This window comes from Myxocyprinus asiaticus, chromosome 11 (assembly GCF_019703515.2).
Source record: "Myxocyprinus asiaticus isolate MX2 ecotype Aquarium Trade chromosome 11, UBuf_Myxa_2, whole genome shotgun sequence".
In the NCBI taxonomy this organism is placed as follows: Eukaryota; Metazoa; Chordata; class Actinopteri; order Cypriniformes; family Catostomidae; genus Myxocyprinus; species Myxocyprinus asiaticus.
In genome coordinates, this window is record NC_059354.1 from 23409591 (window position 1) to 23427824 (window position 18234).

Here is an 18234-nt window from a genome sequence, read left to right on the forward strand (position 1 = left end):
TTGACAGGTTGAATTTCAGTATCAGAGAAGCTCTACCTAAAAGAAATGGTAGTTACTGATAGTTGGCCAGTATAAGTCTAGCCGTTAATAAATTGGATTCATATTTTCCTTACAGCCCAGTTAAAACGGACTGCATTTCGTAACGGCCACTGGAGAACTCAGGAGATTTCACTTTAAGATTTGTACTAAAGTATTGTTTTTATATCTATGGGTACTCTTATCAGACAGCTACTTTCCAAACTGATTTTAACCAACCGCTGACAGCTCAGTGAAGTAGTGAACGTTCAAATGGGCTATTCAAAATCATTTACTTAATAATAATTGTCATTTATTATTATAGTTATTGTAAATTATAGTAAAACATTTAAAAAATAATTGTTTTTAATGTATTATTTTTAATGTATAATTAATAATATTATTATCTTTTTTCTTTCGTTCCGAATATACGTGTTAATTTATAAAACATCATCAGATAATTTAATATATTACTGATTGTTATTGTTCCTTTCCCTTATCGTTCCGTTTTTTACGTGTCAATCTATCAGACATTTTTCACCAGGCGGTTATCTGGCGCCTGATGCTGTTCAAAAGTCTCGCGCAGCTGCAGCCTCGCTTAAAGAGGGGAGGATCGCATGGACAGAGTTGGAGATTCGCTAAGTCTATCATCAATAAAAGCCACACAAATATAGCCTAACCCACTTCTTCTAGAATAGGATACTTTAAAGTTGCTATCGAGGTCCATTCAAGCGTGATTGTGTGTCTTTCAGAACATGTGGTTTCCTCCACCTGTTGTGGTTCCGTTTGATTTTGAGTCGCATTCAAACACGTGTGAAGATAGTTCTGCCAGAACGATGTGGCACATAATTCCATTTGACCAACGCTCGTTTCTTGCAGTGAATCAGACGGTCGGTAAGTTACACATTCAAACCAAATGGTAAATCATAGCCTTTTTTTTCAGCGTTTCTCCTGTTGAAATTAAATCGTGTGCTCACCAAGTTGACAACGGACAACTTTTGTCTTAGAGCTTTAATTAGTGTTGGTTAATTTAAAATACTCGAATGAGAGGAAAAAAGTGTTAATCTCACGAAGAAATGTCCGAAAACCTTTATATATATATATATATATATATATATATATATATATATATATATATATATATATATATATATTTGAAATGTATTTATTATTTTGATAATTTTTTTTATTTTTTATTTGACCCTGTCTAGAATCAATTTTACAATGAAAAACCCTTGTTGCATAATAACATGCATAAAAGTGGTCTAAGGGCATGGTGAGAGCATCCTTACAGAAACACATCTTGCAGACATTATACAGATAAAAATAACATACTTCTAATCAGAGCTGTAAGAAATGCAAATGTCATTAAGCCCCATTACATGAACATTATAGCACATATGTGGTTGGGGTAGCAAAGCTATATTTTGCCAAATTAGCCAGTTTCTGTGTTTGTGGTCCTTTGACTCTGTGGCTGGATTTCTTGCAAATCTCTCAAGGCTTTCGTAACAATCCACCGAATGCTGAGGATGGAAGGAAGTTTATGTTGAACAGGTAAACATGGTTTTGTGATTGCCTTGTCACAAAACTGTGTTATATAACTTTATATTATTGTTGTATTTACAGTTACATTTAACTGATACATAGTGATGTATGGTTTTAAGAAACTGAACTGATATAAGCATTAAGATACATATTTTGATTGTCACTTGCTTAATGGTATAGTTCACACAAAAATGAAAAGGCTGTCATTATTTACTCACCCTCATGTTGCTCCAAAACCCAAATTACTTTATTATGTGGAGCACAAACAGAGATGGTTGACAGAATGCTAGCCTCCGTCACCATTTACTTCCATTGTCTCTTCTTTCACTGTCATTGTATGACACACTCGCAGTGAAATGTGCTTCTTCATTTATCACTCCGAGCCAAAAATGAGTTCTAAACAGCTGAGCAACAACATACTGTTTGCGAACATTCAGACACCTGCCACGCTGCTGGGGAAGGTGTTTAGAGGTACATTTAAATACGACAACATTCAAGATTACATGTAAAACATCAACTATTGCGACATTAAAATGTGTTATCATTGACTTGCCTCATCATGCCTCATTCTATGTATATAATTGACATGAGATCAGTAATAGAAGCTGTTTTAACCACTCAATAATTTAAAAGTTTTGCAGTAGATAATGTGTAATTTGTAATATTTGCCTTTTGTAATCATGGCACTAAAAGCTATAATTCATATGCAGCCATAAAATGTGCCAATTACACTCCTATTGTAATTTATGATTACACTGATACTACTGCAAAGATGGATGTATAAAAGAGAGTTAATGGGTGGAATACAGACAAAAAATGATGTTAGGCATATTTTACTTTGGGCAGATGTGTGAATGGCTTTCGGCTGCAGATGGCACATGGGTGAAACAGCAATTCAAACAATAGAATGAATGGGTACTTAAGAGTATTTGAGTAGATTTGATTACTTTTGTAGACTAAACAAAAACAAAAATCTGCATGACATGTTCTTGGAAAATGTCTCTATCGAACGATGTAGGTAAATTTGTAATACACCTCATTTTGCGCTCCATGAAAGAAAGTCAAATGTGTTTTGGAACAACATGAGGGTGAGTAAATTACGACAATTTTCATTTTTGGGCAAACTATGCCATTAAATCATTGTACCTGGATTTTGTATATTAATTGATTCATTTAATTAAATCTAATATTAAGCTTTGAATCAGTAGCCACTTTTCCACCATGGGGTTACAGCTGGGTGATATGACGATATATATCGTGGTGATGATTTAAAGTGTCAATCGATAGAGATTTTGCAATATATTAATTAATTGAAAAACTAATTGCAATTATGATTATGGCTGCCACGATTATGTAATAGTGAAAACTGACTATTAAAGCATTCAGTTTAAGTCTGCTCAGGTTGCGTCAATGTTTTCTGTTACAATCACACAAACTCTGGAAATTAAATAACAGCCGTTTGCCATTTGCGATCACTGTGACAAATATGAAGCCAAATATGATCTAACGGTGATCTTACATGAACAAGGTCACCATTGAAGATCTAAAGGGATGAATGGACACCCAAACTGAAGCACTGGGTGTTTGCCTAATTTATGTCACGTTATTTAATCTTTTAATCAACATTAATAATGGTGATTACAATATTAAGGGAAATAATTGGCAATTATGATTTTTATGGCATTCAAAAGTTTTAGGCAGCTGTCCAAGCAAATGAATTAACATTCGTCTTGCGTTTGGCACTTCATTAGTGCTTAATAGGCTTGTCATCTGCCACGCACATCTGTGTTTTATGTGAGTGTCGCGTGCGCTTTCTCTGGAGAACGCAAGTGCGTGTGAGTCCAGCAGGATTCTTGATATTTACAGGAGAACGAAGAGCGGGATTACTCGTGCCACTCGATCATTTTTGACCCAGGAAAAACCCTGAGAAAAACACCTCCACAGAATGGGACGGCACCCAAACAAGTCAAGAAAATGAAGACGAGCTTGTTATTAAAACAGGTGCGACATTGGGGGCCAATGTCGAGTATTGACGCTGACTACCACCCCTGGAGTCGTGAGTTTGAATCCAGGGCATGCTGAGTGACTCCAGCCAGGTCTCCCAAGCAACCAAATTGGTACGGTTGCTAGGGAGGGTAGAGTCGCATGGAGTGACCTCCTCGTGGCCGCGATTAGGGGTTCTCGCTCTCAATGGGGCACGTGGCAAGTTGTGCGTGGATTGCGGAGAATAGCATGAGTCTCCACATGCTGGGAGTCTCCGCGGTGTCATGCACAGCGAGCCACGTGATGAGATGCATGGATTGATGGTCTCAGAAGCGGAGGCAACTGGAACTTGTCCTCCACCACCCGGATTGAAGTGATTGAGGGGAATTGGGCATTCCAAATTGGGATAAAAAATAAAAAAAAACTGGTACGACATCTGTGGTGTTGGTTCACAAAAGCCGGCACAGAGCAGAAAAATGCAAACTGTCATACGACAATAATCACTCGTAATACAAGCAATTTGTTTTACCTCAGAATGAAACGCACAAAAGAATATTATGAAAGCCAAAAGATACGCTCCGGAATTTATTTTTATTTTTTTATTTTTATTTTTTTTTCCCCAAGAAGTGTTTATATTTAATATTTATTTGTTTATTTATTTAAGTGTTTGCATAATTTTGGACATTTTCTGCAAGAGTTGTGTTGTCAATAGCATATTGGGCTAAATGTGAAATTTCATAATGTGAAATTTAGCATTATGATATGATTTAAACCAAGTTGTGTTTTTGTTTTTTGTTTTTTTACTTTGATTATTGCCAAGTTCCCAATAAAGAGAAAATTATATTAGAGGAAGTATATGGAAGTGTTTAATTCACTGACAGGATTATCCAAACATACAGTGCTATGAAAAAGTATTTGTCCCCATCCTGATTTCTTCTGTTTTTGTGTATATCTCGTACTAAATTATTTCAAAAATTCAAACAAAATTTAACATAAAACAAAGACAATCTGAGTAAACACATAATACATTTTTTAAATGATAATGTTATTTATTGAAGCAAAAAAGTATTTTTTTTTTTTCCCCAATACCAACTGGGCCTGTGTGAAAAATTATTTGCCCCCTTAGTTACTTAATCTATGAAACTGCATTCATAATGGGGTTCAGCTGGACTAAACACACCCAGGCCTGATTACAGCCCAGTTCAATCAAATCAACACCTAAATATAACTTTTTCAGCTGCATGAAGTTGGATAAAAGGTCTCACTCAGTAGCACACTATGCCAAGTTCGAAAGAAATTCCAGAAATTATGAGGAACAAGGTGATTGAAATACAGCAGTCTGGGAAGGGTTGCAAAGTTATTTCAAAGGCTCTGGGACTCCAAAGAACCACAGTGAGAGCCATTATCTCCAAATGGAGAAAACTTGGCACAGTAGTGAACCTTCCGAGAAGTGGCCGACCTTTCAAAATTCCTCCAAGAACAGCGACAACTCCTCTAGGAAGTCACAAAAAAGCCAAGGACAACATCCAAGGAACTGCAGGCCTCTCACATCAATAAAGGTCCCTGTTCATGTCTCCACTATCATAAAAACACTGGCCAAAAATGCCATCCATGAAAGAGTGGCGAGGCAAAAACCACTGCTAACCCAGAACAATAAGGCTCATATTAATTTTTCCAAAACACACCTTGATGATCCTCAGAGCTTTTGGGTGAATGTTCTGTGGACTGATGAGTCAAAAGTGGAACTTTTTGGAAGACGGGTCCCGTTACATCTGGTGTAAATCAAACACAGAATTCCACAAAAAGAACATTATACCTACGGTCAAGCATGGTGGTGGTAGTGTGATGGTGTGGAGATGCTTTGCTGCTTCAGGGCCAGGGAAACTTGTAATAATTGGGGGGAACATGAATTCTGCTCTCTACCAGAAAGTCATCAGTCCGTGAGTTGAAGCTCAAGCGCAGCTGGATTATGCAGCAAGACAATGATCCAAAGCATAGGAGTAAGTCCACCTCTGAATGGCTCAAAAGAAGCTAAATTAAAGTTTTGGAGTGGCCTAGTCAAAGTCCTTACTTGAACCTGATTGAGATGCTGTGGGAGGACCTTAAACAGGCAGTTCATGCTCAAACCCTCCAATATGGCTGAACTAAAGCATTTCTGCAAGGAAGAATTGGCCAAAATTCCACCACAGCGTTGTGAAAGGCCGATCTCCAGTTATCGGGAGTGTTTGGTTGCAGTTGTTGCTGCTACAGGTGGCACATCCAGCTATGAAGTTGTAGTGGGCAGTTAGTTATATATATTTGAAAACTGTGTTTTGTGTTTACTCAGGTTGCCTTTGTTTTATGTTATATCTCGTTTGAATATCTAAAACAATTTAGTATGAAAAATGCACAAAAATAGAACAAATCAGGAAGGAGCCAAATACTTTTTCACAGCACTGTAGCCATTACAATATTTTTTTTAAATTCAGTATATTAAACAATTTGTATTGATTTTCCAACAAAAATGTACAATATCATGATATATATCATTATCGTGAGATAAAATTACTCTTATGATATAAGATTTGTCATATCACCCACCCCTACATCAGGCCAAATGTTTCTTGTTGCAGAACTGTGCCGTTCTGTTTCGATCTGGGCTTGTTGGTACTGTTACAGTTTCATTTATCCACTGTGGTGCTGTGAAATCAGGATTAGAATAGATTGGCTGGCCAAGTGACCAGTTGTCTTGAACACATGCTAACCATGCTGAGAATTCCAGGCCAGGAACATTTTGTAATCAAACCTCACAGAACCATGCTTAAATGGAAATGCTACTGGAAACAGTCCTCACAACGCTCAGAACCGTTTGGTCCAATGGTGAAAAAGCACTTCAATGTAATTTGAACTAACAGTGTACCTGCTTATATTATAGGTCATTGTTTGAGCTTCTCTGGGTCAATCATTGCCTGGAGCTCACCGATCCAAAGCTGCTTGGATGGTACCTTGCCTTACCAGTGGAGGACAGGGCATTAATACAACGTAAATAATTTAGCCATTAATAATTGAAAATATATGGGTAAGAAGTAAAACATTTTTTGTCTTGAAGTAACAGTTTTGCTTTCTCATTTACAGGAGAGGGAGGGTTTTTGCAGTTTTTAAAAAGACACCCTGCACTCGAAATAGCCAGAAAGTGTGTTTGCATAAAATGTTAGTTCAGTTGGTAAAATATTCAAGTATTAAAATATTACAGATGTTTCTGCTGTCAGACCAAACATTATATATATATACTTTGTATCTATAAATTTTTTCAATTTAGATCAAATCAGAGGAAACCACATAGCCCCTAAAACAACTTCTACATCAACTGAAATGTCATCAAACCTCAACAAGTAGGACCTTAATTTTAAGTTTCTATTTAAGGTTTCAAGAATGCAGTCTTTCTGGGGCTGTATTCATCATACTGTTAACAAACTGTTTATAATAGTGCTCCTTATAAAGAAATATTTGATGGCCTCATTAATGATAAACTCACTCCATAAGATGTTATGTGGTTCTGTTACAGATCAAGGTACCCAAAGTTTTATGGTGCGTCTCGGTGTCAAAACTGTGGAACCAGTTGTCCATTTGGTATCAAGAAGTGTAGCCGTTGTGGTATACATATACAGGTTTCAGAGGAAAAATTCTATGAGTCAGGTGAGAGGTGATGTTCAAGTCATGACATACTGTATACTTATGAAAAATCACCAGCAACTAGTACACTTTTTTTCTTTTTTTTTTTTAATTGTTGAAGATGAGAGACAACTTGAGCTGCTCTCAAACAGAGTTAGAGAAGAGCTGAATGTAATCGCTGCCAAAAGTGGTGTTTCAGAGACGGATCTTCAGAATACCTCAACTAGAAGCTCCCAGAGGTCTTATCATGGTCCTCCTCCTCCCCATAATTCAGTGTGCAATTCCCAGGCTCAGTGCCTGTCTCAGCTGTGGGAGGAAGTAGAGAAAAGGAAGGACACTAAATGCTTTAAGGACTCAACAGCCCAGGCAAGCTTCTCCCTTGATATGGAGCTGGAAATGCAGAGTCGGGCTCAGAAGAAAGACTATACCCAAAGTCACCAATCACATGTGGAATTGGAATGTAATGCAGATCAGGAAACACAGCCAGAATACTACAGTTTCAGTAGCTTTGGATTAGACCACAATGAATGGAGTGAAAACAGCCAGAACATGGAGGCAGGCTACAATGACTCAATAATGGCCACCAACGGCAGTACAGAACCCTCAGAAATGACCATGGCCAGTGCTGCAAACTCCACTGATGATTTCTCTAGTCTCTGCAACTCTTTCGAGCTGGCTGATGATTCAGGAGACCATTATGAGGGCCTAAAAAATAAGAATGTATCAAGAAATGGACAACAGATTGAAGAAAATCACAGAGAGATCAATGTGGGGTCTGCACTCAAATCCACTTCAAGTGTACAGTGCGGTGCTTCTTGTGCTCCTGCCTTTTCTAACCAAACAGTGGATGCGTGTGGTGATTTCAGGGCCTGTTTTACATCTACATGTGCAACAGAATTTTGTCAGCTCTCCCAAGTGAAAGCCTGCAGAGACGTTGCCACTGACACAGAGCCGCTTACTGTCAGCTATGAGAAAGCCACACAGACCATGCAAATGTCCATATCTGAAAAAAGTACCATTACTGAGGTCTACATGTCTGACTTGGATATTCTGACAGAGGTATCATTTTCAACTTATAAAGGGAATGCTTGGGTCTTTTCAAATGAGCTTTGTGTAATGTGGTGGTAAAATGCGACTTGTAGGAATTCATACAACTAAAGGAGATGGAGAAGGAACTGAAACAGCTGAAGGATAGAAAGGCAAGGTAATGTGCTTAATATATTTACAGACTCCTGTCTACCAAAGTCATTCCTTCATAGAAATACAATAAGTGGCTAGATTAGGCTATGTTCTGAATGGAATACAAGCATGCATTTACTGAATACTGTGCAATATACATGTATACTGGGAAAAAAATGGTAACTTTGACCTTTTTAATATACAAAAATGGGTAAATCTGTATGATAAGGTTCTATTCGTTAACATAAGTTAATGCATTCTGTATCATAAACAATTAACAAAATATTTTTTCAGCATTTATTAATCTTTGTTAATGTTAGTTAATAAAAATACAATTGTTCATTGTTAGTTGATGTTAGTTCATTGTGCGTTAACTAATGTTAACAATTGAACTTTTTGATTTAAAAAATGTATTAATTATATGTTGAAATTAACATTAAGATTAATAAATGCTGTAAAATAGGGGTGTAAAGGTTCACTCATCTCATGGTTCGGTTCATGATATAATGTCCTTACTTAAAACCCTCCTGAAATGTACTGATGAAATCAAATCAGACATGACATTTGACATAGCATTATTATACATATTCAGCATTACACTGTATATAGTAGATTAATATGGCACTATCATTAAACCCCTGTAAACTTCTCAGGCCCTGTTCTGACTTTGCTGAAAAGGGTGGCGTTGACCCATGCCGCAGAGTTTGTTGGTTTGACTGTAGCTTGCAGGCGAGACGGGCAGAGCTGTGTCTTTTGGCCCTTCAGTTCCTCATGTGCCAACAACACTGCTGGAGATGTTACTTCACCTCCCCGCTGGGTGAAAATCCTCATCAGGGGTAAGAGAGGGATTAGGAAGGAGCAAAAATCCTCAATGTTTAATAGTAAACTTTTCTAATGCTGTTAAATTTGTATTACGACCGTTGAGTCTAATGGTTATATAAAGCATCCTGTCTTGATTTAATTTCATTGTAAAAAATAAATAAATAAAATTATGTTCCTTAGGACTGAGGCACTGCCTGACATCATGACAGAAATTTTGAATACACTAGAGAAAGATTATCATGAGATGAGGAGACAGATTCTGGCAGGTATTCCTCTGGATCACCTTAAGCCCCTGTCAGTAGACTCAGAAAAGATAATCACAGGGACATGCTACAGCCCAGCATCGGTATGACAGTTCTTAAAATATTCATCTCAAAAGATCTGGGAATTAAATCTGCAAGTATTAGTGTTAATTATTAATGTCTCGTTTTAGGTGCTTAAGGCCCATATAGGCTTATTTGGCTCCGAAGAAAGGTAGGTGGTCATGAAATCTTTCAAATAAACGTTACTGAAATAAGTGTTTTCATAAAATGGATGGTTCTGTTCCTGGATGCTGATTGGTCAATACACAGCTTGGCTGTGACATAGCGTGGAGCACACTGAGGCGTGGCTGTGACATGGCATGGAGCAGGCTCAGGCGTGGCTGTGACATGGCATGGAGCAGGCTCAGGCGTGGCTGTGACATGGCATGGAGCAGGCTCAGGCGTGGCTGTGACATGGCATGGAGCGGGATCGGGATCCTGGGCTGAAGGTGGCGCTAATTCTGCAACCATGACGTGGGACTCTGGCGTCCACCTCCCCCACAGTGAACGATGAACCACATATTAGTAGGGCAAGGTCGATATACTGAGCCAGGCTGTGGGTAGAGATTGGCTCATTCAGTCCAAAGCGAAAACAGTCCTTGAGGGCAATCTCATTAAAATCGACCCTGCAGGCCAGAGCACAAACGTTCTCCACATATTCCTCAATGGAAACGTTTTCTTGGTGTAGGAGAAGTAACTGAACTGCTGGGTTCATCACGGTGGATCGAGTATTCTGTAACGTTGGCTGGCAACAGGTAGACGAAGAGACGATGAAGTGCGACAAACCTAAGTGCAGTTTATTTACAAGGTGTATTCCAAAACATGAATCCAAATGTGAGAACAAACATAAACGACTTGACTAAGCTAACATGGCTTGACTTGGCACGACAACAACCATCTTAAACATAACCATTAACATACATCATAGCTAATTATGCAGCACAATCATTTAATCTGTTAATATTTTCAATACATACTGTCAACTTTAAACAGACATTTTTAAGGTAACTTACGAGTTTTGACTTTTACTTGTGATATTTCACACAAAAATTAAAATTGTCATCACTTATATTCATGCTGTTGCAAACATGTATGACTTTCTTATTTCAGTGGATATCAAAAGGAGATATTAGGGAGTTTCAGTCACCATTCACTTACATTGAATGAAAAACAAGATGCAGTGACAGTGAATGGTGACTGAGACTAAACGTTTTGCTTAACATCTCCTTTTTTGTTCCATGGCAGAGAAAAATTCAGACAGACTCAAGGGTGACAAGTGATGACAGAAATTTCATTTTTAAATTAACTGCCCGTTAACTACTTGTTAAAGTATTTGGTAAAGGTATCTGCCAAGAAAAAATTTATAAATGTTATTCAGCACATGCTAGACCTTATTCACAGCAGTGCCATATTACATTTTTGACGAGAATGACAATGAGGCTGTGAGGGATAGACGTACAGTCTCGTCAATGGGCTGTACTGCAGTTTAAAGTGTTTTTGGATCATTCCGCAGACAAACATTGGAAAAATCTCTTTTCAAGAACACTTAGACAAAAAACTCCAGACAACATAAGTTGTGGAAAATCAGATGGGATATTGGAGCTTTTTACAGATTTATACCGTGCATGCCATTGAAGAAATGGTAAGTCTATCCCTCACAGCTTCATTTCCATTCCCATTATATATCAAACATGGCGCTACTGTGAATAAGGTCTGTAGACCAGTCCTTTTGTTTACAAAAATGTTAAGTGGTGGCAGAAAACCCTGCTGACTGTTGTGTTAGATTTGACAGATTAGATGATTAAACGAAAGTATGACACAAAACCATCATAAATACAAACATATCCTTAGCGATACAATTAACATAATAAAATGAGTTCATAACAAACATGTAATCATGTTCGCTATAAATTTTTGCTGCAAAGTTGTGAGTTGAAATTATCTCAGTCCAGTCAGCTCTGTTGATGGCTTGAAGCCACAGCAGTCAACTAGAGCACTCAGAATCATTTTTCAACCACGTAATCCGATGAAAGTTTATTTTTTACGCATGATTTTTGCCACCACTTCTGTGTATGACAAAAGCGGTGACATTGCCAAAGCATTGGTCTATTGTGTCATGTCTTGCTGGAAAGCAAGTGAATAAAGAGAAGGGTCACAATATAGGCTACGTACTTTACACTACATGCATTCTTATTAAATTAATTTAGAGTTTTAATGTTGTATTAACTTGTTTAAAAAAAAACAAAAAACATAAATGCACAATAAAATATAAAAAACATGTCCAGAGACATCCAAGTAGTCTCAGTGGTTTTGTATTTACCAGCTAATGAATTATTTAATGTGTTTTTTTGTTTTTTTTTGTTGCTAAAGTGGTCTTAAATTTTTCTTTTACTTGGCCTTAAAGTCTTAAATTTAATTCCCTCGTATTTCCCTTAGAAATCCTAAATTCACTGCATTATCACATTGAGAATCAATGGGTGCATTCAAAATGTGGAAAAAGGGAGCATCTTATAACTTTCCAATGCAGTTAAATGCATACACTCCAAACTTGCAGTCAGAACTTCAGTTTCAGGCTGCAGATGATGTTTGGACCACACAACGTGTTTGGCAGACATGGGACAATGGTAATCAGCACATGCGTAGATTCAGAATTTATGTATAATTTGATTTTAAAATGGTTGGCAGTGATTGGACGATGCTGGCCATTACTTTGAATCAGAATTAATTATGCTAATTTCTGATTGGTAAAATGATTTAGCACTGGCTATAACTTGTTTATTTAACTGTGTAAAGAACATTGAGATTTTGAAAAACTTTCTAACATCAAGTCAAATCATTTTTATTTCTATAGTTTTTTTTTATTTGTGCTTTTCCCACATACATGTGATTCCAAAGCAGCTTTACAGAAAATCAGCTGTAATGTCTGTAACGTTTTAAAAACATGAATAACCAACACTCCTGGAAACATAATAAACAATTTGATAAAAATCTGACTTTCTATAGCTTGGTATTATTTAAAATTTCACAACTTAGTCCCGATGTCCCCATATGAGGACATCAGTTTTTAGGAAAACAATTTGCTCTTCAAAAAAAAAAAAAAAGTTAAATGAGCTTAATTTTAATTGAACCAGGAATGTTCCTTTTAATAAAATGTATCATTTTTATTAAATGGTTTTAAAGGAAATGTGTTATCTTTAATATTTTTATGAAAATTTGTGTCCTTTTAATATTTTTATCAAGTAATCACTTTATATAGGCAATTAGGTACTCATGGCTCCGCTATATATAACAACAATCTCTTGTACATTATTGCTTAAATATATGGCCTCATACATGTTCAGAAATGCAAAATATTCTGTAATTTTATACAGTGCTGTTGCAAATGTGGTGGATGAAGAATGTAAAGCGATGAAGGCACCTCTTAGTCCAGTCACTGAAGCCGCTCAGGTAGTTGTATTTTTGTATTGGATCAGGAATTGTAACTGCAGTATATTTTTCTGTTAAATTAAGATCGGCAGTGTGCATATGTCCTCTCTTGCTACTGAATAGGATGAACCACAAGATGATAGCAGCAAGAAAGACAGAGCTGTGGTCATCCTGAACAAGCAGCCAGTTGCCCTCAGTAAGATGTAGCCTGGTACAAATCAGATTAAAATTGAAAAACAAAGACAAATGAATTTTCAACAGTGTTCTGTGTTTTTGCTATGGTAGTTGCCATCAAGGATCTAAATTGTAGTGAAGCTTGGTTTGACGCAGAGGAGGAACTTGGGTCTCCCAATCAAGATGGAAAGATGAAGAAACAGAGAGAGGAGAGGGAAAGTATGAACTACAAAATGAACCAAAAAGGTATCAGTTATTGAAATATTGAATGACAAGGACATCTAATGAATCTCTCCTTTTCAACAACACTCTTAAGTACTGAATTTAAACAAGTGCTTATGCAAACTGGACTGTTACGATTGGGGTTATGATTGGGGGAATGGGCCTCATCATAGCTGGCTGATAGTTTTGGTTAGATGACTAATCTTTGTTACTACTTCACAGGGACTGATGAGAATGAGTCAAACGAAAGCTCCCTCTTGTGTGTTACTTGCTTGCCAAGTAATTTAACTGAGGTAAGGTCCAATAAAGTTGATTTAAGTGAAAGCCCTCCAGTTTAGTTATTGGCCTCTAGGGGGCAGCAACAGCCACTAATTTGTTTTATTTTCTGTAGCATGAAGTGCTGCTGTGGTTTGAGAAATATAATGCCACAAGTGTTTGCATCTCCACTTTCAGCAACAATATCAGGTAATTATACTCGTTTCTTTTTTTTTACTTGCTCAATTGGTGCAAAGGCTGAGACTCGTAAGTGGTTCAAGGTTGTAATGTAGCAATCAACACTATCACTGTTTTTGGGCTACATGTATTCAATATAATTTGTGAGCACATTCTCTTAGCTTATATTTTATAATGGAATGATTGTTTTTTACAACATGACACCTTTACCCCTTAGCATGACAGTTGTTGCACTCAACAGAATCTTAGTAAATGTTATCAATTGTGTGAATGCACTCAGTGGGTGAAACTTTGTATTTTAAGTACAATAATTGTGTGCAAAAAAAAAAAAAAAAAAGTTAAATGGGGCAGTTTCCTGAAGTTTGAAACATGGGTGTATTGCTTGCAATACTAGTATGCTTATACCCACCTTGCTGATACATATAGTTGTATGCTTACAGCACCAAACCCAAGTTGTAAAGGACACCATTATTAAATTGACAGCAGCAGTTGTGTGGCTGCACTGTCAGTGTTTTAAGTTTTAGTTATTTCTTTACATGGCTCTAATATTGATAAACTTTTTGTAGTAATGCAGAATACCATTTCATATTTTCAAACAATTATAGCATATAATAAACTGTTATAATATCTATGCTTATTTAGGGTAGCTATTGTTTATCTCAAGAACCCAAGTGATGCCAAGGCAGCTGTGAAGGATCTAAATGGGTGCTGCCTCCAAGGTCACACTGTTCAAGTACAGCAACTCTGTGGGCCTGCCTCAGCTGATCCTAAGCTAAGTGATCAGTCTCACAACACTTCAGAAACCCATAAAGCAGAACCTGCTGGTGATAGACCAAAAACAAAGGGTGTTTTACATTACAAGTCATCACAAAGAGTAAGTATGAAGTGGCAGCAGGCTTTTTGGATGGTGTGCTATGTCCAAAAATGGTTAATTAGCAGTTTTAGGAAGTTTTGTTTTAGGTTATACAATATTTCAAATGCAGTTTAGAGGTTGATAAATTTTTGTTCTTTAATTTTACAGTTACAACTTATTTAAATTGTTTGATAATAAGACATTACATTTTCCTGTTTTCTGTTCTGAACATCTGTCACTCTTTTGCTTTGACTTAGGGACTGCGCTGTAGTGTGGACAGGTTGACCAATATATGCGACTCACCCACAGCCTCTGGCACCTGTGTGCCACAGCATTACGCCACCATGGGAAGCTATGACACAATCATGGCCCACCTGGTGGAGCGTCACCCAAACATAAGCCGCCAGAGGATCATAGATGCCATGCTGGAACTGCGGGCCAAGCATCAGGGCTTTCTCAGTGGCCTCCCATTGAGATCTATAGTGGATATGACCTCAGAGCTTCTCACAAAGACATCTACGCCCAAATGTATTTGAATTTGAGTTTGAGCAGCAGTTAAGGGGATGGTTCAACCAAAAATTAATTTTCTCATCATTTATTCACCCTCATTCCATCCCAGATGTGTATGAGTTTTATTTCTTCTGCTGAACACAATGAACATTTTTAGAAGAACATCTATGCTCTATTGGTCCATACAATGTATGTGAATGGTGACCAAAACTTTGAAGCTCCAAAGGCACATAATGGCTTCATAAAACTAATCCATACAACTCCAGTGAGTGAGAAAAAGATAAATATTTAAGTCCAATTTTACTTTAAATTTTTCTCCCAGCCCAGTAGGTGGCGATATACACAAAGAATGCAAATCACCAAAACAAAACCACTCTTAGAAGAGAAGAGTGCTTAGGAAAGTGACAGTGGACAGTTATAATAAAAAAGGACTTAAATATTTATCTGTTTCTCACCCACACCTATCCTATCACTTCTAAAGACATGGATTTAACCACTGGATGGATTAGTTTTATGAAGCCATTATGTGCCTTTGGAGCTTCAAAGTTTCGGTCACCATTCACACACACTGTATGGACCAACAGAGCATCTCAGTTCTTCTAAAAGTCTTCATTTGTGTTCGGTGGAAGAAATGAAGAAGAGCATGAGGATGAGTAGATAATAAGTGCATTTTTATTTTTGGGTGAACTGTTCTTTTAAAGACTGACCATTTGAGTGGTGTTCAGTTGTCAGTTCCATTTCAGGCACTTTCGTTTCTGCCTTTAATGTTATGTACAACCATATGGTTCCGATTCATTGTTTGTGACACTTCTTTCTCTGAGTGAACTCGCATCTTGCAAATGGAGAAATTATTAAGAAAGTTGAATTTGATTTCAGATGTTCTTGACACTGTTCAGGTTTTCAGCACTCTGTTATCAGAATGATGAAAACTTAATATATGTTTACATATAATAAACAAGTTCTTTTGTGTTGCTTGAATAAAACTTTTCCTGGAATGACTTGAGTGGAAGCCCAATCTCAGTAGATAGTCACACATTGTTTAATAAAGAATCGTTTTAAGTCACGTTTTAAGAGTCCCATGTGTAAACCTTTTATGTCGTTTCATTGGTCTTTTGTGACCCAGAAAATCGTATGTCATTCCGTTGAGAGCATGTCCGCTCAGGTAAAGCCATAGCGACACTTTATTCTTTGAGCTACCTAATCATTGTCTACTTACGGCAGCTCTTTAGTGCTGGGAATCGATTCCGAGGCGTTGGGACTCAAGAATTGACTCGAAACGTTGGAGTCGACTCATTCCTTTCGGGTAAACCGGTTAATATTTTCAGACTGTGTTTATTTCCTCGACCACTGAACTACACATTTCAGAAGCCTCACAGCACTAATGCAATTTACAAAAGGATTAAAAAAATGACTGTATCCTAACGATCATCAACCTGACTCTTTTGTAGTCCGTCAGCATCTGTAAATCCACTCCGTTTGTTCACATGTATGAAATAATCACACAAGCCCTTCAACATATCTGCTTTCCAGACCTGTATAGTCTACCGCTATTTTCATTTGGATTAAACTTTTAATCAACATGCCAAATTTGTGACAGTAAATTGGCATACAATAACAGCTTCCCTGATGTTACAACACAAGTCTGCAACAAGAAGATGGCAGAGTTCAGTCAGCTTCCCAGTTCACATCAATAAATCGGTATGTTGGAGATTAATTGATCAATGTGCTGCACTTATAAAAGCGAGAATCTAACGCTTCTCTACTCGTCCTCGACATTTTTAGTGTTTTAAAACCTTTTGCATATATCATTTTTTTTAGTTAGTATACATTTTACACAATTTTATATTAAAAATTATTTTTATGAAATCAAAAAAGTAAATACACGTTGCAAAATTTATGAAATAAACCAGAACAGCAACATGGATTTTTAAATAAAACTGAATTGTGTAGTGTTTGGACATTTTATTTGGTGTACAAACGGTATTGGACAATTACTGTACATTCTAATATAAACCTTTTTCTAAACAAAAACGCATGTGTAATAACAGACAATTTCAATGTAGGTTAAATGGTGCTTTTAAGACTATCTTCGGTAGTTCTTCGAAATACATCTACTCAAGCTTCCTTCAGATTTATCTCATGGGATTTAAGCATTGCGCTTTGGTATGTGCATATAGGCCCTGATTTAATCTTAGAGTGGCGCTATTAATAGTAAATGTCATTCGTGCTATTATAAATAGTGCAAAATCGCTTTGTTGCTATTTATTATGAGAAATAACTTTTACCTCCCTTTCCCCTACAGCTCTTTCTATTGCTATGTCTCGTTTGGAAGGCTGCGTGCTAGGTAGGACGCGTCCTTTGAAGGCTGCAGTATACCGAGTGTCCTCCTTTAAACAAATCTCCTTTAAACCATACGGCCTTCGTAGGACAAACGGAAACGGAACGTAACATGGTTGCTATGACAGCACGCCACTCTTTAACAAGCGCGAGCGCTTTGAGTGAGGAGGGAACAAAGTCCCTCTGGAAGGGAATGTATGAGGTACATTTTAGGAGAGTTATAATGATGTAAAGAGAAAAGAAAATAGATTTTACAGGTGTGCTTTTAGTCTAATACTTTATTTTAATGATATAATAATATAATTATACATATTATATACTCTGCACCCATCTACTGAGGAACTTCAACTTTGGGTATTAACATTACTTGCGTTTGAACATTATATTTACGGGCAAATTGGCGTAAATTTATTTATTTATTTTTAATTATTTTTTTTTTTGACATTTCTATTGAAGCAAAGAATTGTGGGTTGTGAGTGCCCACGAAGGATACACCTCATGCATCCTCCGAATTCCCATGAAAGAATGTCGCATTCGAAGGCTGCATTCCAAGTGTCCTACTCGCTTTTCTGAAACGAGACAGCCTCGATGACGTATGCGGCCAACAAATGCGACCTCCGGAGGACTCAGTCTTCCAAAGGAGACACACACTGCAGAACAGGTGGTCATGTAATTAGCGAGGGGTCACATGACTGCTGACTCAGCTGGAGGACGTTTCCATTTAGTAGAGCTTAAAGGCTACTATCGTTGCTTAAAGGAATA

General features: G+C 37.2%; 1 protein-coding gene across 1 annotated transcript; it reads left to right on the forward strand.

Moving 5' to 3' along the window:
• Window positions 1–637: 637 nt before the first annotated feature.
• On the forward strand, window positions 638–15291 carry LOC127447996 (RNA-binding protein 44-like). Its single transcript, XM_051710280.1, has 18 exons — window positions 638–909; window positions 1515–1569; window positions 6458–6564; window positions 6658–6732; window positions 6842–6914; window positions 7088–7218; window positions 7316–8253; window positions 8337–8398; window positions 9027–9209; window positions 9376–9541; window positions 9629–9669; window positions 12869–12944; window positions 13047–13119; window positions 13209–13343; window positions 13542–13612; window positions 13711–13784; window positions 14415–14646; window positions 14883–15291. Exons 1-18 carry the CDS (start codon window positions 771–773, stop codon window positions 15159–15161), a joined length of 2910 nt encoding a protein of 969 aa, XP_051566240.1. The 5' UTR covers window positions 638–770; the 3' UTR covers window positions 15162–15291.
• The last annotated feature ends 2943 nt before the right edge of the window (window positions 15292–18234 follow it).

Excerpts from the sequence above, each read along its gene's own strand:
- LOC127447996 (XM_051710280.1), top strand. The coding sequence starts at position 771 with ATGTGGTTTCCTCCACCTGTTGTGGTTCCGTTTGATTTTGAGTCGCAT. Across the intron at positions 9,542-9,628 it reads CATGCTACAGCCCAGCATCG|GTGCTTAAGGCCCATATAGG; the intron begins GTATGACAGTTC and ends GTCTCGTTTTAG. Across the intron at positions 9,670-12,868 it reads TTATTTGGCTCCGAAGAAAG|TGCTGTTGCAAATGTGGTGG; the intron begins GTAGGTGGTCAT and ends AATTTTATACAG.